At 48.7% G+C, this 26246-nt stretch overlaps 8 protein-coding genes across 8 annotated transcripts; 3 read left to right on the forward strand and 5 right to left on the reverse strand.

The window, feature by feature from the left end:
* Nucleotides 1–1088: 1088 nt before the first annotated feature.
* On the reverse strand, nucleotides 1089–2741 carry Pdw03_2119 (uncharacterized protein; the record flags this gene model as incomplete). The annotated part of the gene is made up of 1 exon (XM_014680654.2): nucleotides 1089–2741. One exon carries the CDS (start codon nucleotides 2739–2741, stop codon nucleotides 1089–1091), a length of 1653 nt encoding a protein of 550 aa, XP_014536140.2.
* A 2193-nt stretch (nucleotides 2742–4934) lies between these two features.
* Pdw03_2120 (Major facilitator superfamily domain, general substrate transporter) lies at nucleotides 4935–6467 on the forward strand (the record flags this gene model as incomplete). The annotated part of the gene is made up of 5 exons (XM_066100086.1): nucleotides 4935–5119; nucleotides 5215–5575; nucleotides 5681–5779; nucleotides 5839–6143; nucleotides 6203–6467. The coding sequence occupies 5 exons, from the start codon at nucleotides 4935–4937 to the stop codon at nucleotides 6465–6467; spliced, it is 1215 nt and encodes a 404-aa protein (XP_065957813.1).
* Nucleotides 6468–7399: 932 nt separating this feature from the next.
* On the reverse strand, nucleotides 7400–9643 carry Pdw03_2121 (Src homology-3 domain; the record flags this gene model as incomplete). The annotated part of the gene is made up of 1 exon (XM_014680652.1): nucleotides 7400–9643. The coding sequence occupies one exon, from the start codon at nucleotides 9641–9643 to the stop codon at nucleotides 7400–7402; it is 2244 nt and encodes a 747-aa protein (XP_014536138.1).
* Nucleotides 9644–10834: 1191 nt separating this feature from the next.
* Pdw03_2122 (Cell division protein kinase, putative) lies at nucleotides 10835–12228 on the reverse strand (the record flags this gene model as incomplete). Its single annotated transcript, XM_014680651.1, has 5 exons — nucleotides 10835–10867; nucleotides 10918–11073; nucleotides 11126–11944; nucleotides 12010–12118; nucleotides 12173–12228. 5 exons carry the CDS (start codon nucleotides 12226–12228, stop codon nucleotides 10835–10837), a joined length of 1173 nt encoding a protein of 390 aa, XP_014536137.1.
* Nucleotides 12229–12725: 497 nt separating this feature from the next.
* Nucleotides 12726–15891, forward strand: Pdw03_2123 (Fps/Fes/Fer/CIP4 homology; the record flags this gene model as incomplete). Its single annotated transcript, XM_066100087.1, has 8 exons — nucleotides 12726–12761; nucleotides 12843–12935; nucleotides 13024–13109; nucleotides 13180–13907; nucleotides 13981–14351; nucleotides 14421–14500; nucleotides 14559–14664; nucleotides 14725–15891. 8 exons carry the CDS (start codon nucleotides 12726–12728, stop codon nucleotides 15889–15891), a joined length of 2667 nt encoding a protein of 888 aa, XP_065957814.1.
* Nucleotides 15892–18433: 2542 nt separating this feature from the next.
* On the reverse strand, nucleotides 18434–20781 carry Pdw03_2124 (Spindle-related protein, putative; the record flags this gene model as incomplete). Its single annotated transcript, XM_014680649.1, has 3 exons — nucleotides 18434–20344; nucleotides 20401–20552; nucleotides 20619–20781. The coding sequence occupies 3 exons, from the start codon at nucleotides 20779–20781 to the stop codon at nucleotides 18434–18436; spliced, it is 2226 nt and encodes a 741-aa protein (XP_014536135.1).
* Nucleotides 20782–21154: 373 nt separating this feature from the next.
* Pdw03_2125 (40S ribosomal eS12 domain-containing protein) lies at nucleotides 21155–21994 on the forward strand (the record flags this gene model as incomplete). Its single annotated transcript, XM_014680648.1, has 2 exons — nucleotides 21155–21464; nucleotides 21627–21994. The coding sequence occupies 2 exons, from the start codon at nucleotides 21155–21157 to the stop codon at nucleotides 21992–21994; spliced, it is 678 nt and encodes a 225-aa protein (XP_014536134.1).
* A 1896-nt stretch (nucleotides 21995–23890) lies between these two features.
* Nucleotides 23891–24553, reverse strand: Pdw03_2126 (transketolase; the record flags this gene model as incomplete). Its single annotated transcript, XM_014680646.1, has 1 exon — nucleotides 23891–24553. The coding sequence occupies one exon, from the start codon at nucleotides 24551–24553 to the stop codon at nucleotides 23891–23893; it is 663 nt and encodes a 220-aa protein (XP_014536132.1).
* Between the last annotated feature and the right edge of the window lie 1693 nt (nucleotides 24554–26246).

Consider the following 26246-nt stretch of genomic DNA (forward strand, 5'->3'; position numbering starts at 1 on the left):
ACATGGTGTTTTCAGACAACGTTTATTAGATTTCAGGTTGTGTCTTCGGGGCTGTTTGTTATTTTCAATCTAAATCACTTCCTCGGCAAGGCTGTGTTATGTCATATCTTAGCTGGGCTAGAATCGGTCCTATTCATTCCACATGTCCAGGACTTCCTCAGAATAGTACTCCAGAGGTGTAGTTTATCTAGAAAAGGTGCATGCTCGCACAAGGCATTGCTACCTCGGAAAGATACTAATGACTGAAGGATTTATCGACCGCATGAAAGTTTGAAACTCGATGTCAAATACATTCCTACGAAGCCTCGCCCGCCCATTGAGAGTGTTGTTCACTGAGTCGACGTTCACTTGTGTTGCTTTTGACGCTTCCCTCATCTACGGCGTCATGTGTTCAACTCTTGAGGTATCCCACTTGTATTCAACTTATCGTAAGATTGAAACTCCCTAGTTGGTTCTTTGGACTGTCGAAAGATGTGATATCTTCCGTGTGTCTCAATATCAGGAACAAGTATCACTATTCTAATTTGCGTGAACCGCTGAATAACTGGATCCTGCAATGTCCGGCAGCTGTCTTTATAGGCATTGGATTCACCTGTGTTTTCCAGAAGTGTTTAAAATTTTTGAGTAACGTGTATATTATCTATGCTGCTAGGACGATCAGGGCTTTGGGGATTGGCTCTGCCTTCTAGTGTTGGAGCTGTAGCTACGGTCCTGTTGTTGCGCCTGTCGACTCATAGAACTGCGGCTTATTGTTTTGTTCAAGAACTTATACCCCATGAAGAACACAGCTCCCTCCCGCTTATTTCCATTTTTATCTTAAAAGAATTTCCATATGCTCTTGTGAGAATAACGGAGAATGGATGGTATTATCCTAATCCTTAGAGCCAGTCACACATCCAGTCATCGACTGTCTAGCAGTTCAACTCTGCGAATTTACTTCTCTTCCTGTCAAGTATCTTGAAACCCGTTTCCTAAAATTAGCAATGTTAGACTCTGATTAAACAAGTAGCTGTTTCCAAAAATTTAAAAGATGACCGAAAAATCCTCGAAATGAGACCAATGCCTAAACACTCCTCAGAGTAACTCAATCAGCTCTGTACAATTTCTGGTTCATCATCTGGGTTAGCAGGGATAGGTTCAATCTCAAATCTTAGCTGAAGTGTCGAATAAGTATTCCAAACGACTGCTCGAGCGATACGTCTTGTACCTCGGGGGAGAGATGATATGAGAAGAATGGCAGTTGCTTTTCCCAACTTTGTACCTAGGAGTTCCTCATACTCAGGAGTGCCACGTTCGATCTTGAGGCACGGCTCGTATGTTGCAGCGTGGAAACTGCGTCCAAATCTGGGATACAGGATCTGCCTGACATAAGGTGCAGTCTCCTCATTGATGACGCAGGTAAACAGAACGTGCCTCAAAGTGGAAATGTCATGGTCATTGACATATAAAGCCCTGGCGATTTCATTCCACTGAAGGTTATCGTACCTAAAAATGGAATGACCAACAATAAGGCCCGGTCCGATTAGATGTGCGTAGCTGTTAGATAATCTTGAACATTCATGTATCTCGAGGATCTCTGGATTTGTGACGATATTCGTGAGTGATGTATAGCGGTACCTGTTATCCTCGGTAGTAAGCCCCGTAGATTCGAGGTCACCTCCGTTCAAAGTATCGCCGAGATCTTTGTGATAACTGTTGCCGACTTCGAAACGATCTGCTGGCGGGGCGGTCAACATATTCTGTAGAGTTATGGTCGCCGGGGCAATATTGCAGTGTGGTTCGTTTGGGTTTTCTAACCAAGCGACTAGTTGAGCTCCTTTCTCTCGATATGAGTTGATTGTGCTATCCGAAGGCTGGAGGCATAAGTCACCATCCGTGTTGATATTGGAACTAGTGGAACTGGCGCCTCTCCAAGGAGAAAGTTCGCGTCTCGGAAAAGACAAGTTTGGTTCAGTAGTCATTTGAGCTTCAGTCTGTAAGCTCGCCACACTGGTACGCAGACGCTTAGAAGGGGAGCTCACTATAGATGTAGAATCTGGGCTCCATTCCTGACCTGAGTTCTCAACATCTTCGACGTGGGCCCGCTTTCTGCTTTCAGCGAATGGCTGGCTTCTTGGTCCGCTTTGATGCTGAGGCTGGAGCGCGGGCTGGGGAGCATTGGGTCGTGCAGAACCGAAGTATAAGTGATTATCGGATGAGGACTCACTTTCAACTGCATTGGAGAAGAGCTCGATAGCCGGATCATCTCGTAGAATCTGGCTCGGGCATCGAGGGTAGGAGAGAAATTCATTGCCAGGATCGGCATCTGGTATTTCAACATCACTAGCATCGTAATCGTTAATATCGATATCACTCATTTCAGGTGTGACACCTGTGCGAGAGCTTTCTCTTGAAGGTGGGAGTGGGGGGTATTCCTCATCGCTGATGTTACCTCTCCTGTCAGTGGCAGCCTTCTTCTGAGGCTTAGTCTCTTTCTTGGATAAAGCTGGCTTTAGGCCATGAGCTGGTTTCTGTGCTTGACCTGGCTTTGCGGCTGGACTTGGCTTTGCTGTGGCTTTAGGCGGTGCTGAGGCTTTGGGTACCAGATGCGTAAGATAAACCATTTGAGGTAAAACTCCAGACCCCGACGCAGATTGAGGTGCAGGTTGAGATAGGGGAAGTCCTGGGTCGTCGGAATCCTGTTCATCGTTGCTATGGCAGGGCCCCAAGCATTGCTTGAGACTGCGACAAAAATCCTTCATTTTTAAGGTTGAAGTTAGGTATATGTCGAACGATTGGAATTGTAGAGTGGTCAGGATAAGATACAAGGCCGATAGGGTCTTTTGTATTGTGGTTGTTCTATGATATTATTGAGATAGAGACCAACAGGCAGATGCAGGCGAAGCTATATACCTTTGACCAAAGCCTTTGTCTCTGCTCACCATGATTCCAACCCCTAGTTCTTGAAAAGTAAAAACAAAAATCCTGCATGAAAACAGACTCATCCAGAAAGAAACGAAATAGAACAAAAGAAGTGAGGATGCGAACAACGAAGACAAGTGCATAGTGAGTGTCAAATGGAAGACAAAGAGACTCGAACTTGGATCAACAATGAGGGTGTGAACTAATTTGGAAAATCCAAGAATAGCACAAGGAACGAATAAAGCGAAGTCTAACAACGTTTATCCTTCGACACCTGCGAAACCGAATGAGATAATAGCTTCGTCAAAGAAAGGACTAGAACGCCCACCAAGTTTACGGTCCTCTATGGCCGCGAAATGATGTAGTCTGCTATTACTCAAACACCTAGGCGATGAACCAAAGATCTCCATAGCTAATTTTGTGTGACCATGTCCTTGAAATCATGATGATCACTTCTTCAGATCTGTGGAAAGAGGTTCGAAATTCAGATCCAGCGCTGTCTAGTATCACATGATAGAGGTATGTTCAACATGGCGAATGGAGAAGCGCTATAGTGTTCGGGGACCCGAAGCAATCCAAGTGGAGTTCTCAGAGACACGATTCAAAATCTACAAGAGTCAGTTCAGACCACAAGGTTAGCTAGGGTAAATAGTCAGAGAAGGCAAATTTGAACGGTGATCTAACTATCCCGGGACCTGATCTATCTAGGCTAGCTGCATGTGCTATGCTGGGCATCGCTGACGTCTTTCGATATATAAATGGCCCTAACCGGAATCTGAGAGCGAAACTCCCCTGGAGCATTACGGAGCACATACATCCTAGTTTTTTTCCCTTGGGGGGTTTTTTTTCAGACCAGTCCGGGGGTATAAAGAGGGTCTTGTATACCAGAACATTTATTGCCCATCTGATGAGCCTCAACAAACGAAGATTTCCGTTACACCCCATCCTATTTTCAGGGTACCATTTTCCAGTCATTCGGGTCCATGCGGCGTATTTGCCGGACTTTGGAGTATATGGTGCGTGTTATAACCAAGACCGGGGTGCTCCCTTCTCATTGGCCCAGAACATGCTCTTTGAGGATATCCCGTCCTATGTGCGGACGGATGGTTGCATCAGTCTTGGCTGGCTTGGTCATGTCGTTTCGCTACCAAATGCGTCTTCTACACCCCGGAATATGTCGGCAATGGCAGTGCCGAGTATTTTAGTAGATGGTCGATATAAAACGGAATGAAAAAGGACCTAGGCTAATTTGCCAGATATGGTAGATATCAGCACGTTCCGTTCGAGGCTTGCGCCATATCAAAGCCATGATGCATGAATTGATCGAACAAAGCGGTTCATTACATCAAACTACAGGGATTGAAGTAAGCGTTCAACTCCGTTGACCAGTCTCATTCGATCAAAAACCGCCCCCCAAAATTTAACCCCCCAGGGAACTTCCCATTTCCCCGCGTTGCCCGAGGCCTTCCCCATATCTTGACCCCAGATACTGGCGAAGACCCCGGTTACCTCGGATTACCGCTTTTGTCACTCCGGGGAAATTCACAGTGGCTATATAATCCGCTGATAGGGATCTTCCTATGATGCCCCGTGTTTGGTTTCGATCGTTTTTGCATGTTTGAACAACGTGTTCGGCATTCCAAAGTTCTTTGGCTGGAAAGGCCGTTCTCTCAACCTGGCTATCAGTTCCCTTGGAAGTCTTGATTTCTTGTATGATAAAATTCACGATTGTCCTTTTTTTGTAAGGGGGTTGAGATGTGCAACTAATCGCAAGAAGGCTCTTTGGTTTTGATCAAGGTGTCACGGGTGGTCTGCTAGACCTGCCCTCCTTCATCAAATACTTCCCCGATATCAGCCCCTTAGACCCAGCCATCGCCGGCGACGAGTTCAGATCTACCCGATCGAAACGCAGTTTGAATCAAGGCATTGCGGTCGCATCGTATAATCTAGGATGTTTCTTCGGCGCCGTCCTCACCATCTTCATCGGGAATCCGCTTGGGCGTCGAAGAACTATCTTCTGCGGCTGTACGATCATGGCTACTGGCGCCCTACTGCAGTCTACCGCGTATTCTCTGCCCCATTTCATTGTCGGCAGAATTATCACAGGTGTTGGTAATGGCAGGAATACAAGTACCGTACCGACATGGCAGTCCGAATCAGCAAAGGCCCACGACCGCGGCAAGATGGTTATGATCGAGGGTATGCTCATCACGGGAGGGTATCACTCTAAGCTACTGGATTAACTACGGTGAGTTTACCTGCACATTTTTTGGTTAACAGACTCAAGGTGGAAATACTGATATCATGAGTTAGGCATGTCATTCATCGGAGAAAAAGAGGGTTGCCTGGCGGTTTCCTCTCGCCTTCCAGATTATGTTCGCTATCATTATTTTCTGCTCGGTTCAACTTGCCCGAGTCACCAAGATGGCTTGTCATGAAAGGTCGGACCGACGAGGCCTTGGAGATTCTGGAGTATCTAAATGAGAAATCTCGAAATGACCCCTACATCAAGAATGAACTCCTCTCCATCGAGAAAACTGTCAAGGAAATGAACAAGGGCTCTTATAGAAGTTTGTTCAAGATGAACGAGCATCGAGAATTCCATCGTGTGGCACTTGCCTACGTCAACCAGATGTTCCAGCAGATTTCTGGAATCAATCTGATCACCTACTATGTGAGGTCCCATCTCCCCACTGAGTGCTAAACCTATACTAATCAAGTCCACCAGGCCCCTTCACTGTATGCCGAGATTGGTCTTGGAGATGGCAATCTACCATAGTTACTAGCTGCTTGCAACGGAACGGAGCATCTGATGGCTGCATTTATCCCCAATTTCATTATCGAGAAAGCTGGACGTCGCCCACTGATGCTGTTCGGTGTATGTCACTCCCTGCTATCCTGCAATAAGATCCCAACAACTAACCAAGTCGTACAAAGGCCGCCGGCATGTCAATTTCAATGGCCGTCCTAGCTGGTACCAACTACTGTTTGACCGTTCTTAATGATAGCCGCGCCGGCATTGGGCAGGCCGTGTTCCTTTTCGTCTTCAACACATTCTTCGCCATCGGCTGGCTCGGAATGACCTGGCTGTATCCGGCCGAAATCGTGCCTCTACGAATCCGTGCTCCAACCAATGCTCTATCTACCAGCGCTAACTGGATCTTCAACTTCATGGTTGTCATGAGCACACCCGTCGCATTCCAGAATATCGGATACAAGACCTCTGTCATCTTTGCTGTTATGTAAGATCAATAGGCCCGCGTTAACCCACAACTTGAACTGACAGACTGACAACCGACAGAAACACATTCATGTTCCCGTGTGTATACTTCTTCTTCCCGGAGACTCGTTACCGTTCGCTGGAAGAGTTGGACGCTATCTTCAAGAAATCGACCAACGTTTTCAACGCCGTAACCATCTCCGTCAAGGAACCTTACCGCTACGATAAGCATGGCGAGCTCAAACCTGAATATCTTGAGGAGGCCATGCGCCATGCCAGCGTTGATGTGCACATAGCCGGCGCGAAGTTCGAGGGCGATAAGAGTGGTAATGAAGTCAAGGCTTGAATGGTTGGAAAATGGGGTTGATTGTATATGTTTGTGTGTGTTGATGGATTTTGGTTATACCCGTGGTGCCAGTGTGATGAGATTCAAGAATCTTTTCACTGATGCTAATCTGTTTTTACAAGCTTCGAGAGATCAAGGGAGGTTTAGGACATACTTTCTGCGACGCTTGTTGACTTAATGGGTATGCGGGGATATTTGAATAGATATTTCCGGATTTATGTGTACGTACAATCCCGTTCATGATCGCAATGCAGCAGTGCTCTTCTAAAGGAGCAAATTAATCTGTCATCGGTGCTCGCTCCTATTCAAGTGATTATACACGCCAGCAAGGAAATGAAAAAGGATATTCGAGAATGAAATGAAAAAATTCGGGAGTATATTGGAAACTCTACATAGTCACGAAAGTAAACTGTGTATTTGAACAGGTTGAAGAATCCGTCCCTGCTCATCTCAGTGTGACAGGCATATCGTTCAAGATCGATGTTGAACCAAAAACTCGAGGAAGATGCTTCCAACTTTGAAATGAAGGGGAAAGAAAGAAAAGAAAATATGTTGCAAAAATCCCAAAAGAAAATGAGGCCAAAAAGAAGAAATTTAGGTGTGAAAAGATGGCCGGCCTTTCGTTAACATTACAATGATGACAATGGATAAAAAAGACAAGACAGCATGACATCTAAGACATCGACGGAAGATTTAAAAGGTGGAAATAAAAGACAGATCAATAATTCAGATGCGGAGATATGCATCCGACACAAAGAATAAATTCAAGGAGGATTCGTTGGTCACGGGCGTGGACTGTAGGGGGATATCAAGATCAAGGCAAACAAGGTGGTCATTCAAGGCAAGCTCATTTCCGTCCAGCGGGGGCAATGACACGTCAGTGGAAATGTCGAGGTTCTGCAAGAGACGGTGCCTCTGGGTAGAGGCGAGTATCATTCAGGTTGAGCGTTCTGGGTGGGGACAGGCTTTCGCAAAATCGAGCCGGACGGAGAAGTCGGCAGAGAGGTTGGAAGGGCTGGAAGCTCGGTGGTGGGAGCAGGGGTCGGAGCGGCCAAGGGACTTGGCATCGGCAGCACTGCAGTAGCAGACGCAGGAGCGGCTGGGGGACTCGGAGCTTGTGGCACAGTGGGACCAGGAGCGAGAGCGGTCAATGGACTTGACACTGCAGGCGTGGCGGGCGCTGCCATGAGCGGAGCGACGTTGCTGGCACTATCGCTGCGCTGGCGTTGGTTGGCGGGCATCACAGGCCGATGCATTCCAGGAGGTGCGTACGGACCAGGGCTCATCGAGCGCGGGCCGGGCCGAGGGCCAGGTATGCCACCAGGTCCGGGAGACATTGAGCGCAGGCTGGGCATTCCACGCGATCTCGGAGACATTGAGCGGGGAACTGGCGGGAACTGGACAGCAGACCCGGGGCCAGGGTAAGGACGAGAAGGCGGAGGTCCAGACACGCCGGAACCACCTGGGTGTTTCGGCCGGGTATCTTGAGGATAGAATCTTGGACCGGGCGGACCTCTAGGCATCACTGGGCGACCGTCAGGGCCGATGATGGGTGGACCGCGAGAGCCAGGAGGGCCCGGGGGTGGACGAGCGCGAGGCATCACAGGGCGAGCCGACAGGCAAGAGCGTGGGACAACTCCTTGCTGGGGGCTGTTAAGGCGCATGCAGAGAGCCCATCCATCGTCGTACTCGTAAACCATGCGTACAAGAGCTCCAGAGCGAAGTTCAAGCTCATCGTCCATTGAGGGGTTGAAATCCATTTGCACACGGTAAACATTGTTAGGGGGTGCTGGGCCAGCAGCCTTGGCACCTGCTGCGACTCTAGCTCCTGCGGCACCAGCGCCGGCAGCAACAGCCGTGACAGCGGCAGCATCAGCAGGGGCTGTGACGGATTGGGTCGAGCCAGTTGGGGAATGGCTGCGTGATTCGGCGGAATGGTACCGCTCAGAATCATTGGACGATCGAGATGAAGGAGCAGCAACACCTGCTGCAACACCCTCGGCTGTAACACCGACCGCGGCAGCGGTGACGGTCGATCCAGATGACTCATAGGTTGATGCAGATGGTCCAGTAGCTGGTTCTACTACCGAATGCGCGGTCTGGGTAACAGAGGTGGTAGCTGGATTGAAAGGATTGACAGGGTCACTAAACGGGTTAGAGTCACTCCCAGCAGACTTTGGCGGAGTGGGAGGTCGGAAATCATCAGTGAGACTACGAGAAGCGCAAGCGGCCGAGCCAGCTGCAGCACCTGTAACAGCAGCAGTGGCTAGGCTCAAACTCTTAGAAGCACCATCGGTGGCTGGATTCAAGCCGCCGCTGGCGCTCAGATCAGGCGCGAATTGAGTCACGGGACGAACATTAAGCTGCGGGGGAGTCGAAGGAGTCTGCGGCTTGGAAGGAGGTGGAGGTGGAGGTGGGAAAGATGCAGCAATACCATCTGGCAGGCCTTCGCTACCGATGGTCTTCTCATTCTCGGGCTGATATCCCTCCTGTCTTCTCTTCTTCTTGTAGACAAAGAAGAAGATCAGGGCAGCAATCACACCAATGCCGAAAATAACACCGATAGCCACACCGGCCTTTGCACCGCTAGTCATACCCTCAGACGTAGTAAATCCGAGCGCAGTTGACGAGGCCGATACAGCAGAGTCTTTGGCCGATCCCGTGGAGGTTGCTGCGAAAAGATCGTTGACATTCTGGGAAGAGTCCGAGGTGGGCGATGCTGAAGTCACAAAGGAGGTTGCTGTGATAGGAGCCCCCGACTCACTTGTAATGGTGATTTTCTTGTCGGTTGTTTCAGCCTTGGTAACCTCAGTGGTCTCCGCTTCAGTTCCATGAGTGGTGTGGGCCACGGTCTCTTTGATAGTGGTCGGTTCCTCTTTCGCCTCGGTTGTTGTCACATCGGTTGGTACCGCCTCGTTTGCTGCCGCATTGGTTGTTGTCGCCTCATCTATAGCTTGGGTCTCGGTTGTTTGTTCCTTAGTCCTTGCAGGTGCGCTGACAGGAGCGCCAACACCAGCGTGCACTTCCGTGGCAACGAGGGGTTGAACGCCAGTTACATAGCCTCCCACTTTTCCTTCAAAGTCCGGAGCCATGGTCTTGTAAACAATCACGACCTCTCCCCTCTCCTCTAGTTCCTCCACCTTGCGCGCATGGCTGTGGTGCGCATGCCCGTGCATGTTGTTGACTCCAGTATCCTAGGATATCGTGTGTTGTTCAAGATTGGGGTTGAAACTGCACAGCGGGTGTTATTCCTAAAGAGAGGGATAAGCCCAGATTCCGAAGCGAGTGATCGAGAATCCGGGTCTCTGGGTCGATTCCAGCTGTATGGAATGTGTATAGAAAGAATGAATGGCTGAGATCGAGCACCGCCGATCGTAAAGTCGAGATTAAAAGAATGGACGTCGACTTCCAGGCCGTTATGAAAGAAAGGATGGGAAATGATAAAGGGCAGGGAAAGAGAAAAGCACCAATTCGAGAGTGCCCTGGAGTACCACGGGGAGCCGAAATGAGATCGACCCTGTATACTCCGTACAACAACATTCTAACCCAAATAGGCAGTGATGATCACTGCTTCCCCGATTTGATTGGCTGTCACCCAATCCCCTAGCCCGAAGTAGTTACCAGACCCACGGCTGGGAACCCTTGCAGACCCACCTTACTTGGCCTGGTCCCAAGGATTTTTGGTGAATTGCACGTGAACTTTTCCAAGGAAGTAATCTGCAACGTATGTGCTGTATGTATGAAGGACCACATTTAGTGTGTATGTATATCTATGACCAGCAAAAAATACACATAGACCATTCTACTTTATATACTCTTGGCAAAAATTACACTGGAAGTCAACAACTTTCATCACCCGGCTCTTGTTAGCTCCATTTGCCCCTCAAACGGCACATTCGCTTAAAGTGTAGCCACGACCCCAGGGGCACAGACTACTCCATGGTTGTTTCACCCTAGCACAACAGCCACATTTAATTGATCGCCTACGGAACTCGTAATTTCCGGTCGTGCCGAAAATTCTATTTAAATCGAATTCAGTTTAATGGAAAACAATGCACCCTTGGACGCGAGTGGTGCCTTTCATGCAGGTCCCTCAGGGGCTAAGCTGCACCTCGGAAAAACATTCGAATTGGGGGTTTTTTTCCACCTACATCACAGTGTTATAGAGGAGTTGATGTCGATGTGTGTTGGTTACTCCGCATGGAGCAGAAATTTAAACTACTCAAGTATGCATCTGTACCCATTGATGTGGGCAATTCAATCGCAGGCTCCACGCTTGTGATTCCCCGATCCACTCGTGCGGTATAACTCGAGGCGCAAGGAAGTGTGGCGTAGCTCCATTCATGCACACATGTCATACTATCGCTTCAAGTCCGAGCAAAATATGGATGGGCAAGGGCCTAAGCCTATCGTCAGAGGTTATTGTGAGACATCAGATCAGTTCACATACCTCTGCCGCCGAGAGTCTTTCGCTGCTCTCGTAGCACAATAGGCGGCTGACTAATTCACGACCATTCGAGGATGCACCCGGGAGGATATTCTCCCAGCTCTGCGAAGGGAACGAGTGGAATTCTACCTTCCCCCAATCTGGCAAGACTTGGACTTCCTGTTCAATGTTGATTAATGACGTATCCAGTTGCAACCGGTGTGATGCTTACAGGCCAGCGCTGTTCATCCGGAGTGCCCAGCAGTTTGAAAATGGAGAAAATCAGTGATAGATCGCTGCCCACGGGCCCGGAATCAAAGAGCTGGCGGTGACCAACGGCAATGGCTTCTGCTACTAAACAGCCAGCAGCCCACATGTCGAGGGATGTTCCATATTCTTTGAACCCAAAGAGAATTTCTGGGGGTCGATAGCAGGTTGTGCCCACATCCGTGATTTTCTGCGTGGGTGGCTCAGATCCCGCGTCGCCTTCTTTCCACGAAACGCCAAAGTCTGCCAAGTAAGCTGGTCCATTGGGGGAGTCCAATAGAACATTGGAGGGCTTGATGTCCCGGTGAATTATACCAATGCTGTGGAGATGAGCAAGGCCACAAAACAGGTCTCGCAGAATCGATCGTGTCTGTGCAGCAGTTACCATGTCTCGCCGCAACAACTGGTCGAAGTCATATCGCAAGAAAGGAAAGACCAAGACAAATCTGCCACCATCAAGATTAAACGTTTCAATCAATGGAATTATATGCGGGTGAGAACCTTCGCGCAACAACCGGGCTTCACGGTGAGCATCATGGGGGGCTGTCATCAGATGGGGAATAGTGACTTTCACAGCCCGAACAGTCCCATCCTCCAACTTTGACCTGTATATAGAGGAGTGGATCCCAGCAAAGTGGTGAAAACAATACCGATATTGACCGATCACTTCCCCGGTTGAGGTATCGTCATCTTCCACATGCTGTGGGCTGCTAGTGACCAGCTCCTCGGACTCTGCCAATTCAGCCTCATCAATTGCCTTTTGGCAGATAGAATCATACTCGTCCTACACGGAACAGTCTCAGTGGTAATGAAACATATACGTTAAATTTTTGAAGGCGCACAACTCACTTTCGAGGTCGCCTTGTTATACGCCTCGGTTTCAAGCTGCTTCGCTTGGGCCATAGCTTCTGCGAATCCGGAGGCAGACGAGGATGAAGCTTGCTGATAAGCCGTTGTTCTACATGGGAATCAATCGAGTGGTCATGTGAATACAGAGGGTAAAGTCACTTACAGAGACTGTATGGCTCGCAGTCGCTCTGTGAACCCGAAATTGTCCTTCCAAGACATGATGGACGAGAATCTCTGCTAACAGAGGTGGTGTGAGCTCTACTTTATAATGCTTTGCGGTTACTAGACCAATGTATAGCCAGTTTTCAAGAAAGTAAATATAGGGGGAGATCTGTTCTAGCATGGAGAGTTGCTGCGAGATGTCAACCTGAGGCACCAAGGCTCCAACACCAACCGGGTGGATGATGTCATGTGATCAATCAAGGAGTGATAACAGTGCTGTGACGTAAATAACTGCCGGTCAGGCAATTTGTTTGGGTCAATACCGGAGATTGCTGTATTCCCATAACGACCTCCGTCATTCCATCCCATAACCGTCGTCGGCCAACATTGAGAGACACGCTACTAACTGACACTGGCATTCGATCCCGATCCCACACTCATTTGATTGGGCTGTTCTTGCCGCGACCACCGTAGGAATATCTTGGTTTTCTTTTTCATACTATGCGCTTCGTGCGCTACCTTGTTTAATACCTCAATACCCCGGAATCTGAATCATGGATCTCTCACGGCAAGAGTACCCAACCCTGGTGGTAAGATTGAGCAACGCGAGCTTTGTGGCTGGCCATCAAAGCATTTAGATACTGACCGTTGATGGTATTTACTCTATTTAGGCCACTCTACATCCCGGCCAAGCTACGACTATCCTGAGCGATCGCATTCGAGTCATTCACAAGATCAATGCGGATATCGCGGATTACCTACAGGTATGACAATTTTTGACCAGATCCGATGAGATTGGTGGAATGAAATCTGCCACGGGGAGCTACATCGATGTTGACAAATTGGCGATAGGAACGACGTCGCGTTGAAGAAGCATACGCTCAAGGGTTACGGAAGCTGGCGCATCGGCCGCAGTTAGACAATGGAGCTGCTCTTGGGTAAATTTGCCTTTCCCTGGAAGATCGAAGCTCTTCTGCGCCCGAAGATGATTCTGACCTGTGAAACTAGCATTTTCCAAATCCCCTGGCAACGCATCATCAGTGCCACCGAAACGCTCGCCGTGTCGCACGAGACCCTTGCAAACAAGATTGAGGAGGATGTGGAACGACCTTTAAGGGAATTCGGCAGCAAAAATCCAGAGATGAACTCGATGCCCGGTATCCAGAGCAATCTGGCGGGGTTGGCGAAGAATGTGGAGACTGCGCAGAAGAAGGTGGATAAGGCCCGGGCGAAGGGTGCCAAAGGTGCAGACAAACTTTCTAACGAGATCGCCAATGCCGAGGAAGTTCACCGGCAATGGGAATCACGAGCTCCCTTTGTTTACGAGCAACTCCAGGCCGCCGATGAGACCCGGCTCAACCACCTTCGGGATGTGCTAACACAATTGGAGACCCACGAGCTGGACCAAGTCGAGCGTGGTCGCCAGGCTGCTGAAAGCTGCTTGAACATTCTTCTCAATGTGGAAACTGCAGATGAGATCAAGACCTTTGCTGCTAAAATGGCGGGTCCACGGGTCCCTGTGACGCAGGTCATCGCCAGAAGTCAGACTGACCGGGCAGAGACACCTTCCACAATTGAGCCATCATCCGAGCGGACACAGTCTGCGCCAGTCGAGCGTCATTACTCCACACCACCAACAGAGGCACCACTTCCGCCCCCTCCACGCATCCAGGATGATGCGGCAAGCCAACTGTCAGAGACATCTGAGAGACCCACCGTCGCTCAGACATCACAAGGTGAGTTTTTCAATCAGGCTACGATTCCACATTATATGCAACGACTACGTTCTGACGCTTTGTCTTGTACCAGAAGCACAGCCATGGCATACTCCCTTGGGGGGATTGAGACGTCTTGGCACTGTCATGAATAGGAGAAAGAGCATTGTTGGACCCTTGACTGGAACTTTTGACCGAAAGGCAGAGAAGAAACGTAGTCCCTTTGCTGCATTTAAGCGAGCCGACACCTCTCGCGATATGCAAATACCAGAATCTCCCCCCCTGACCGCCACCGGCCGTCCGGGGACATCCTATACCGATCGATCATCCTTACGGGATTCTAGTGTGTCGCAAGATCACGCCGGATTAGATATTGCTGCAACTGTCTCTGAAGCGCACCCAGAGAGACCCAGAAATGGAGCTGCCTCAGCGTCTCTTGAGTCGGCCAATAACCGTGTCGATCAGGTAAACTACCAACCAGCGATTCAAAATTTACAAATGCAACAACCACTGACTGTTCTCTCTCACCTTCAGCCACACGTTGATTCAGAAGGTTTCACCCAGCGCCCGGCAACAATTGACGAGATCACGCGTGCCCAGAATGAGGCAGCAGGGTAGGCAACCTTTGAGTTAATTATGATGCATGAACGCTGACCAGTACTATTACTAAAGCCTAGATGAGTCTGGTCTGAATTTGACAATTCGAGATCAGCCCATTTTCGAGGATGAGAGCCAAGCGAAGCAGGCCATGGATGATATGGCAAATACCCTCCGAATGGTTAGTGACAGGTCTCACCACCACTCAAGCAATGTGCACAATACTTACCTTATTATCCAGCGGGCTCCGCAGACAGGAACGAGACGCAATGCAGGTACCATTCGCGGACGCCGTGATGTTCGCAATACCATGTTCATTGTTTCGCCTGGCAATGAGCTTCCACCATCTTCGGCAGGATCGGGGTCCCAGCCACCAAATTCTCCACTCCGGAATATGACCTCCCCCAGCATTGCTCCCAGCACCGCTACGGATGATCACACTATGTCGGATACAACATCTGTTCGCTCCGGACACACTATGCATGGTCCGGGAGCTTCAATACATCCTGATCTATACGAATCGGGCCTCAATGCTTCAGTAATTGAGACCATCAATGCATGGTTCTCAGAGGGTAATGTTACCAAATCTTCTGTCGTTGGTGAGCTTGCTCTAGTAAACAATGCAACACCGGGTCATGCGATAGAGCGTACTCGCATCCGACTCAATAACTTCCAAATGCTGGAAAAGGTAGCGGCCAATCCTCATTTTGTGCAGGAAGTCTCCAAAGACGCTGGCGATGACAAAAGAGGCGAATACGATATCCAGCTGGGCAGCATATCCCGCCCCATGCCGACTGTTGCATTCAAGTATCAACTTCATGTCGACCCAACCAACCCCTCTGCCTACTGCCCCGTGATCTTCAGGCCAGTCTGGAACCTAGAAGAATTACAAGCCAGCGCCATCATCTACTATACGCTCAACCCATCTTTCATGTCCCACAAATCGAAGTCGATTACCCTCAAGAATCTGGTCTTGACCATCAATCTGGACACCGCCACTGAGGACAAAACAACCAAGCAGCCACGCGAGTCAGTCGCCCACGCCATCACCGCCGCCATGTACCCTAATATTGGCGCCACCTTCCGTCGCAAAACCTCCACCGTCACGTGGAGAATTCCCGAGCTGGAAGTCAAGGCTGCCACCACTCCAGACGTGGACAGCAAGTTCCTCGTCCGCTTCGTGACATCCACCCCTGGACCTCGCAAGGGTACAGTTGAAGCGAAGTTCGAGCTCCGCGGCGCTGAATCCGCTTCTCAGTTGGGTATCAGCCGTGCTGCCTCAGACGAAGAGCAGAAGGAAGCCGACCCCTTTGCCGATGGGGATCGTGAGCTCCCGCTGTTCGCGACTTCGTGGCTGGGCGTCCCGACTACACGCAAGCTAATCAGCGGAAAGTATGTGTCTTCCTAGATATGTCTTGAGCAAGGCGGGATGGAGCTACCCGCGCCTAGTCGTATATATTCCCCTCTTTTATGCACTTCTTCTTCTTCTTCTTCTTCTTCTTTAATCTGTCCACTGTTTGGATTACGTGTCAGGATAGGCATCCTTACAGATCGGGCCCCAAACTGGAGCATCACAATCTCACCATGATGCCATTACCTCATTTTCCCCTTTGTTTTCTTTCTGCCTTCCCCTTCCTTGTCTCTTATGTTCCGAGCATTCCTTTTTGCAAACATCGACTTTGTTGCTTACGAATTTTGTTTGTTGTCTTTTTGTTTGGATGTTGTTCTTTGTAGTTGGGCTTCGCGCACATAAGTATGTAGCTCTGTGTACTATTTCAAAGGGCGATTACCGGGCAGTGACTGGGCGCTCTGTTGTGTTTTATAGGCATTCACATGGTCCATCCATATCTACTCAGTGCAACATGCAACCCATGTCCTTTCGTCCCATTTCCTCTTTATTAACCAGTCTAGAACGAGATTGTAAGGGGAAACGCCCACAATCCACATCAAAGCTATGAATTACGTGGTTATATCACGCTGGTATCATCAATTCTATAGACTTAATGCCTGTCTCAGTCTGATTTCTTGGGGGGTTCAAATCAAATATCGCCCACAGTGCCCTTCAATAGGAAATTAGTTGTAAAAGCTAGGGGCAAGGAGCCGTCTGTATAGAAAATTCCGTAATGTCTTTGGCTATAGCCCCAGCCTTCGTTTGACTTCTTAAATTTGAAATTGTAGACTAGCGAGAGTGTTGCATGCTATGAATGTTGAGGCTAGAGCCTTCACCGCACTCAAACGCTTCTTGACTAGGGTTGGGGGATGTAACTACGCTAGGCCAATAATGGAGCTAGTATGGGTAGGTATAACTATGTTGTACATCTAAAATTTATCACCGAAAGAATCCGAGGTGGTGCACTGCTGGAGACTCCCAGGACCCCCACTGGTACCCAGTCTATTGTTCATGGCCATTTTTGAAGATTGAAAGCCTCATTGTCAAGTAATAAAAAAATTGACATTTTTGAGAGCAGAGGTGGCTATCTATAAACATTCAACGCATCTCACATTCACCATGCGCTTGGACGTAGTCCTTTCTTAACGATTGTCATAGGATGCTTTTCTAGAGAGGTAGCTGTTAGTTCGCTACCGCAGTAGATACTGTCCACGATTTCCCGGTTTTACGTGTACGAGATGAGATGGTGATGAATCTCTTCGGGGCTGACAAAATAATGGTTGGTACTACTACTCTTTTAGGTACATGGAACGTTGTTTACTTGTATTCTATGCTCGGCTACAATCCTTACAAGTCCCTTGTGACTATACCAATAACGAATTCTCTCTATGAGATCTTTTATGCCACAGCAGTGTCTGAAATTTCAGCTCGATTGGGGAAGTTTGAACATTACTCGCCGATTGTGTGAGGAAGGTCGATCATAAATCCACTACCCCCAATTTGGCTACTAAAAGATATGAAAAATACAGAGAGCAGACTAGTTTTAAACGGAGCCCAGATACATAATTTAAGCACGAGTGGGCAAACTACCCTGGCATTCTTATGGAAGTATACTAGACGCAAAGAATTCGAGCTGCTGCGGACTTGGCAGATGAGTATACTCTAGACACTAGTGGGAACGTGAAAGCGATGCTTGCCCTCAACATAGAGTGTAAAGGGTCTTAAAAAGCGACTTAATCTAGTTAGCGACCAGAAGCTATAACTGTGGATGGCGTGAAGTAACTTCAGGCGATCGCCATGGTCAAAGCGCTAGCACATTTCCTTTGAGGTGCAATCTTGGGAGAATTGGAGACTGAAGTTCCAAACCTTTTCGAATGGAATCTGGACTTCCAGCTGAGGAACCAGCTGAAGGACCAGCATTCCGGCTGTCGCTTAGGGACTTTGCTCCCACGAGCATCTCACGGGAGTACACCGACCTCGGTCTCAATTTATCTCTTTCTCGTTGAAGAATTCCGTGGCTTTTCGTTTATCTTTCGAAACGGAAAATTGTTTAGAATTCTTTCTCGTTGAAGAATTCCGTGGCTTTTCGTTTATCTTTCGAAACGGAAAATTGTTTAGAATTGCTCTACGAAGGCATTGGTGATCCATTTCCTCTAGGGAAGAGAAAGTGCCGTCCACTTCGAACTCCCCCTAAACACCAAAGTTCGGAAGAAGAAACCCCTGTGATGGTGAGTGCAATCAAACGTGGACGTGGGCACGAGTTTCATCCGGGCTAAGGATCCAAGAGCCTGAAAGCTGAGCTGCGCTAGCTTTTGAATACATGGAAATTGTGGGGTATATATAGAGTCTCGGTGGCCTGTCTGCGAGGCCCTTATTGCCACGAAGAAAAAAAGGGGAGGGATAGAGAGGTATGCACCGTTGATTTTATTGCTACAACAAATGGCAGGTCATCAATGGCAAGAACACACAACATAGCACAAATCAACATGTGCCGGGGAATCACAGAAATACAGATATGGAAAAAGGTAAAGCCTTAAAAGCATGAAGCTGATGCGACGTATCACATCCTAGCAGCGCGGGTAGTCTTGTCATAGAAGTCCAGAGTCATGGCTGCTAGGAAACACGGGATATCCTTTCTTTCTTCAACCCAGAATTTGATGAGAGGTTTGAGCTCCATGGCGAACAGGCTGTTCGGTCCGCCCGATATCTTCATGGTGCCGTTCTCACCATCGAAAACGATGGAGTTTTCTTCACCGTTGCCCATGCTGCCGGGACCAGAGTCAGAAGGCGCATCGCAGTCACCGTGCCGGTATGCAGAGGAGAGGTGGAACATGGAAGTTACTCGCACCCTACCATTTGGCAAGAAATCAAGCTTGAAGCCGAGGAGAGAGGCGACAGCTTCCCGGAACTCAGAGGACTTGGCTGTCCAGATCTCCTTCAGTCGGCGCATACGCTTCTCTTTATCGGCGACGGTGCGCTCCATGTCTTGCATTTCGAGCTTAATGCTCTCCAGCGTGCTAACCGGGATGACTTTGACATCGGTATGGCCCCCACGCAGCTGCGCTAAGAGGTCTCTGTTCGCAGACTGGAGAGTTGCAAGAGTAGTCATCTTAATTTGCTCGGTTTGAGCTGTCGGATTATCGCGCAGTTCAAGAACGCGTGTTCGTGACTGAGCCTTCAAAGACTTGATCTGTGACTTAGCCGCATCCAGCTCCCGGCGAGCGAGAGTCGTGGCCTGGTCTGATTTGGTGAGCTGTTCCTGGAGCTTGCGGTTCTTGCGGCTAAGCACAGCGATACGCTCACTTTCAGCTTCCCTGTTGGTCGGAGAAAGAGGTCGCTTGACGCCTCTTGCCTCTTCTTTCAATGCTTCCTGCTTTGAGAGCTCTTCGTGCACTTTGTGGAGCTCACTGCGGTATTCATCGACAAGTTGTTGCAGCTGGGTTATCTGCTCTGATTTTTGACTATCAAACTGCGAGGGATCGTCATTCATCGTGGCCTCTTCCGCATCGAATGTCTTGAGTTGGGCGCGCAAGTATTCGACTTCCTTCACTGCAAGTGCACGCTGGCGTTCCAGACGAGCTCGAAGCCGTCCCTCCATGGCACCCGGTCCACCAGAAGCGGCACTCGCAGCGCGTAGCTTCTCCAACTCCTGTTGCAGATTAATCTTATCACTTTCCAGACTCTTGATGGCCTCGTCCTTCTCAAGGAGTTGGGCATCAACAGTTCCGAGACGATCTAGGAGCGTAGCAATCTCAATTCGTCCTTGAACGAGCGCCCTCACAATGGCATCTGGTGAGTCAAGCTCTGCAGGCTGGTCGATCTCCTGCAAGAGACTGACCCAGGATTGTCGCTCGTCTTCCAAAATTTGCTTTTGGATCTTAACTGTATTGAGTTCGGCTTCAAAGCCCTTCATCAACTGGAGCTGGTTTTCCACTGATCTCTTTTGCTCCTCAACCACTTCAATATTCTTGGAGACTTTCCGAAGGTGACGCAGCTCTGTTGTTTGGTCACGGTTTGCTGACTCTAATTCCCGGATATGATTGACCTGCTCGGAGAGTTCTCTTTTCAATACGTTTAACGCCTCGGCATCGTTTCCTTCAGCCTTCAATCGAATATTTTCCGCTTCGAGCTCGGCGACCTCGGCTTCACGCTGGGATAGTTTCTGTTGCGTTGATTCCTGCAATGTCCTGGAATTATGAATATCTGTCTGGAATTCTTCGATGGTCTTTTGCAGAGAAGCGCGGACGGTCTCTAACTCGTTGATCTGGTATTGAAATTGTCGTTCCTGGTCAGAAAGTCGGGCTTGAGTGTCGTCAAACTCTTCTTGCAAGGTTTGATTCTCATCCTGAAGCCCTCTAATCTTACGCTCAAACGCAAGTTTGTCATTCAAAGAATAATCCTGGATTTCTTTCAATTCCTTTGCGAGTTCTTCGCTCTTGTGGGTGGCCCGATTACTGGAAGACTCGGCAGCCTGCAGCAATCATTGTCAGCTTTAGTTCGTTAAACGGGAATCTTATACCAACTCACCTGCGCCTTCCGGAAGTCTGCATCCGCTTTGAGCTGTAAGTCGCGAGTTTCTTTTTCATGGCGAAGAGCCTCCAACTCGCGTTCCTGCTTGATATTCTCGAGCTCGTATTTGAGGGCACTCAATTGCACGCGTAGCTCGTCCTTTTCCGCATCTATACAAACCAGTCAGTTTTCCGTCAGAGGCCTCTCAGGTCGCTTTGTGCACGGGATCATCTTACCATGAATGAGTAGATGGGACTGGGCTTGAGATTTTGTGAAACGGCCAGATTGTCGCATAGCTGTCGATCGGCGCATGGTACTCCGGGCACCGGAGGGTGTTGAGGGTGAGCCGAATCCAGCAATGAGCTGGGAAGCCGGTCGGCTGTTCTGGCTATTGTCCATCTATTAAGAGCCAGAAGAGGTTAGTTATGCGCCGGAAAAAAAACTTGGAGATACATCAAAGCTTACGGTGAGTATAGGCTATTGTAAGCCCCACGGAGATTTCTGTCTAATGAGGCATGAGGCAAGAAACACTGCGCAACTTATCCTGGAGCTGTATCAAAGGGAAGATGGTCAAAGGCGTGCACCGCCTTGTTACGATTAGGTCAGCAGTCAACTGCACCCGAAAAGGGGTTAGCGCCGTTTTAAAAAATTATTTCGATTTTGGCATCGAATTCTCAGTCCACCACCCTCACCCGTGACTTGTCTTCTTTCCCCTCGGTCTCTCGTTCGATTTCACTCAATTTCTTCCGCTTAATACCCCACAACCGTCACCATGGGCAAGGACAAGGTCGAGAAGAAGGACCGTGCTGAGAAGAAGGAGAAGCGTGCGGAGAAGGACGGTGTGCACAAGGCTAAGAAGGAAAAGAAAGAGAAGAAGGATAAGACTGCTCTTGTCGATGCAGTAGAGAAGGAGATTGTCTCCGAGGCCATGGAAGGTCTCGAGCAGACCGGCGTTGTCGCCGTCAAGGGCGAGGGTGAGGTCGACGCCGCTGTCGACCGCCCCGTTGGCGCCCTCGTGCCGTTTGCCAACCCATTGGTTGAGGATAAGCAGGCCAAGAAGGTCTTGAAGAGCGTCAAGAAGGGTACGTTAGCTCATTTCTTTTGAAATTTTACTTCACTCCGCCACTATCAGTGCGTATGGTCGATTTTCATCGGATCTTCGGATCATGTCTACTGATCGCACATGATTCCGCAACTTTTTTTTTTTCTGATCTCCAGATCCACACTGACATTTATTCTTCTAGCTGCCGTCAACAAGTCTCTCAAACGTGGTGTCAAAGAGGTCGTCAAGGCTCTCCGCAAGTCTCCTATCCCCGCCGCTAACGCTGCCATCGGTCTCCCCAGCGGTGTTGTTGTTCTCGCTGCCGATATCTCCCCCATGGACGTTATCTCCCACATTCCTGTCCTGTGTGAGGACCACGGCATTCCTTACGTCTTCGTCACCTCCCGCGCTGAGCTCGGCGCTTCCGCTGCCACCAAGCGCCCTACCAGTGTGGTTATGGTTGCCCCCAAGGCTGCCAAGGGCAAGAAGGAGGATGATGAGGAGTTCACCAAAGTGTTCGAGGAGCTTGCTGGATTGGCCCAGAAGGAGCTCAAGAAGCTGACGGTCTAAAAATGTTCTCGACTTGTCTCTTTTTCCTTTTTATTATTTGCTCTTCCCACGCTGTTCACTGCGAGTGGGTTCTCTGGTTGTACAGGTTTCTGATACCGTCTGTTCGGATGGTGCATGTCTTATGGGGTCCGGCCTATGGGTATCTTTCTATATTTGCTCTTTTGTTCCAACTCGGCGTTATTGTAATGGTGTACGAAAAAGGCTAGAATTCCAATGAGATATCACCAACCTCACAGACTGTCCTCAGTAAGATCTCGGTTAAGTTTTATGGACCTCTCATGCAAATTGCAGTCAAATCACTGCCTGTGGGGCAGTGCGACACCCGCATACGTCCACTACGTTCTGCCTGATTGATGTAAGCGTTGAAGCTCTCAGCAAGTCCGAGGTTATCCTTTCCATGTGCGTAAAAAACAACAGGTCGCACATTAAATTGGTCTCGAGTCCGTCCAGCATTCAATAGTGCCCTCACGATACGGAAGGAAATCCAAGACTTTTGCGAACGCAATTTGTCGGACGGCGTAGCGAAGTCAAGAATTGTAGATAACAGGTGGGGGCAGGACATTGAATTTATCTCATGATCATGGATAGAAAAGTTCTCTGGACCATTCATGCCTGTTATTGACTTCACATACATTTAATAAGAAAGTCTGAAAAGGATAGGTAACAAGACTTTCAAACAGGAAAATACAGCAATTAGCCTTGCATCGTAAGATGACTGTGTATGCCCATGGCGTTCTGAGTTCACGCCAATCAACATAAACAATCTCTTCCCCCTTGAATTGTATATCAAATAGAGGGATAAAATGCATACCCCAAGCTCAGCCTACATCGATCTCAGCCAATCAATATGCACGGTGTCCTCGAAAAAAAATCTAATCCTAAGCCAATGTATCTTCCAGCACTAGCCTAGATCCAGGATCAGAGTTGGCATTTGGCACTGGGTCTGGCAATGGGGGGAGGTGTGCCATTTGTCATACACAGCTTCTACCTTGTGTTCAAGGCGTCCAAGGTACGGCCCTTGCTGTTAATTTACTGCCTTTGAAAATTGAGATAAACAACTGTATGTCCTCGTTCTGCATCAAGCAATTCGTTTTTCTCCATTCACTGGCCCATCGTTTAGCCTATGCACACTATATATCCTTGAAAATGCAAATCCATCTCCCCTCAATTTTGATCCTCGCAGTTCTTTTAGCTGTCACTCAATCAACTATATCCCACCCTATCCGAACTAGCAAATGGGTCAAGAAACAGATTCCAGACTCCTATGCTGGTGGAATATGGAAGGTCTTTGAGAAAGAAGAAGATGATCTATTACCCGATCCACCACACGTCAAATATAACGGAGTAAGTCCGAGATCCTACTGGTATATAGTTGACTCGGCGACTTACCAACTTCCATCGATAGAACCCAGCATGGCCAACCAACCAAAATGACGAACCAACAGAGCAAGGCAAGCCGCTTATGCGGCCTTGGGATGTCTTTTCAGCTAGCGTTTTTAGCTAGTCTTTTACCATCGTTCTCAATTTCAACATGGACAGCAGAAGAAGGTAGAGAAAGGCTTAAGTTGTGAATGGATTTACTATGTACAACTAGGGATATGATGCACTTCCACCCAGGTAAGATGATAGGGAAAGTTACAATCCCATCCCTCCAGAAGAGAGAGGCATTTACAAATCTCTAAGAATGGGTGAAAAATGTTGAATGAAGTTAACCTATCTAAAGAGATTGTTACGGAGTTTAAAAGAACGAAAAACGTAGTGATCAGATTTTCAAATACTGCTATACAAAACCGTACGCAATTATAAATTTTGATTCATCGTAACCTAGCCCTGGCCGCACCCAATCAAAGCACGCTGGGCTGCATTTTCCAAAAACACATCTCAGACCAAGGAGACTCAAGCGCGCTGATCACTTTCCAAGTGCTCGTATACAGTCTGAATATCTAAACCCTTCTGATGGGGACGGGCAGACTCATTAGCAGAGTGGGCATTGCTATGCTGGAACTGGCTAATAGCGTCACGGCCAGGGTCCTGGCTGGAACCAATTTCCGAGTTGAAGCTAACATTTTTAGCATCATCGGAGGGAAGGCCACCCGCTTGAATTTCGGTCACGTCGTTAAACTGACTGCCACCACCACTACCGCTGGCGGTAGAGTATTCGCCAGCCTTGATGCCCATCTCCTTCTTGGCCGCAGTTGAGCCACCGGCGTACCCAGAATTGTCCATATGGGTGCCAGGGAAGTTGGCCTGACCAACCACACATTCGGGGTACTTCTGTTCCTCATGGCGGTCCTGGCGGCGAGCTCCAGATGAGGTGGATGGAAGCTTGATGGAGGCGGAGGTGTTGTTGTTGTTAACTGTGGATTGACTTCCTGACATGCCCATTTCCTCGGCACCACGGTTGCCAGAGAAGCCGCCACCTTGTCGGATAGACTCAGCGGCAAGTGAGTCATTGGTGATAGGGCCAGACGGTTCTTCGATGCGCTGCTGTGTGCGAGGATCGGTGGTGACCTTGGTGCCACGGTTACCGGGGGGACGAGGAGTGCCTTGAAGATCCATGATATGGTGGAAAGAAGAGAAAAAGGTATGGAAGCTAAAGTTTCTGAACAGGTATTTGGTAGAGAAGAGATGGGAGGCAATTAAGTAGTGTACATTAGATGGCTGTGAAAACACATCTATATAAGAATGCAGTGAGAACCGTATGTGAAAAGTATGTTGTGCTTTCAGGGAAACCGGTAGTATTGAAAAGATTTATTTGATGTCATCCTTACGTTGGACAGTCACATTTGCAAGAAATCTGCACGCTCAATCTTGTTGGCCAGTCGCAATCGTGTGCACTGGTCACACATGAGACACTCTGTTGTTAGAGAATCCGATAGAATTGAGGGTGTGGAGCACATACTCCCCTCTGATGTATTCATGCTTCTAGAAAGCATCCAAAGGGGAAACCAGGCCGCCACATGCCTATCCAAGACTTGTCTGAAATCTATCTCCAGACCAAAAGTTGTTGTTGCGAGGAGGCAATTGACGTCAGGTCTAGACCGCTGACATGCAAACAATGCAAATATCTTCTTTTGCACTGAAGTGAAACCAGCACCCACCTTGCACAAGTGTCAACTCGCGACTCAAGTTACATTGTATCAGTAAAGATCGTACTGGAGAAGTGAGACTCGGCATCTGATAAAATGCAGCTATTTCGCTGAGACTGCGCGCGATCCTAAATTGAGATCTGTAAGCCCGCACCGGGTGTGGCAGGCTTTTTGGCTAAGCGCTGTGGACGATCTCAGTTGCTTTTTGGATCTAAAATTGGTGGTTTTCGGGCGATAGTCATATATTTGGCTTATTTATGTCCGTTTTAGCCACAATTTTCTTGCATGACAATGTCGGGTCGAGTGAGATGCTTCTTATTTGAAGAGAGCTTTGTTGTCGCGCTGTCGCCTCGATCGTGCTCAGTCGATTCAGATATACCACTGTGTTGATACCTGGCTTTTATGCCAGGGAGGCCAAGATGTGGGCACCAAGGCTTCCGGTAGCACAGTAACAGACACACACTCCCCAGAACCTAATGATGGCAACTTGGTTGGGGGAAAAATGTGTGTTGGAGCAACAAAGCCGTTTGTGTATTTGTGAAAAGTGCCGCTAATCCTCGCTCGGTGCTTAAAAGATGTCTGGCATATCTGACATCATGAGAGTACCATCAGGTTGTAGGATGCGATGAAGATTCTCCAATGATATGGAAAGAGTCCGTGCTGCATGTATACAACTGGTGGCCAAAATGATATGTGGTTCTGCAAGAGTTGGGCTACTGGCTCACTTTCCATGTTCAGAGCTTTGAAATCCCTGAACGGGGACTTCTTGAAACGTTAGCCAGCAGCCGCGATGAGCGACCCTGAAATCTCTGTCATGGTGTATTTCCCGGGGACTGTTAACTGGGCAAGCAAAGGCACAATTCTGCTTGTTGTCCCGCCAGTGCCCCCGCCAATCTTAAGAATGCAGACGGGCTGTCTACCTTTGAAGTTGACTTAGAACCCTGAAAAATCCCTCAAGCTGTTTGATATAAACTGTATTGATAGGGAAGTTCGAATACATGTCTACAGCAGTCTTTCAACTCTCAGGAGTGAAGAAGATAAGCCTCGGGCCATCTTCTCTGTCCATTTTGAGACCTGCAAATTTCTAGCCCACCAGCACTGCGAGCTTATGCCCAGGAGCATGAACAGGATAATTGCATAAGAGGCCGCTGAGTAGTGTGTCC

Source organism: Penicillium digitatum, chromosome 5, assembly GCF_016767815.1.
Source record: "Penicillium digitatum chromosome 5, complete sequence".
In the NCBI taxonomy this organism is placed as follows: domain Eukaryota; kingdom Fungi; phylum Ascomycota; class Eurotiomycetes; order Eurotiales; family Aspergillaceae; genus Penicillium; species Penicillium digitatum.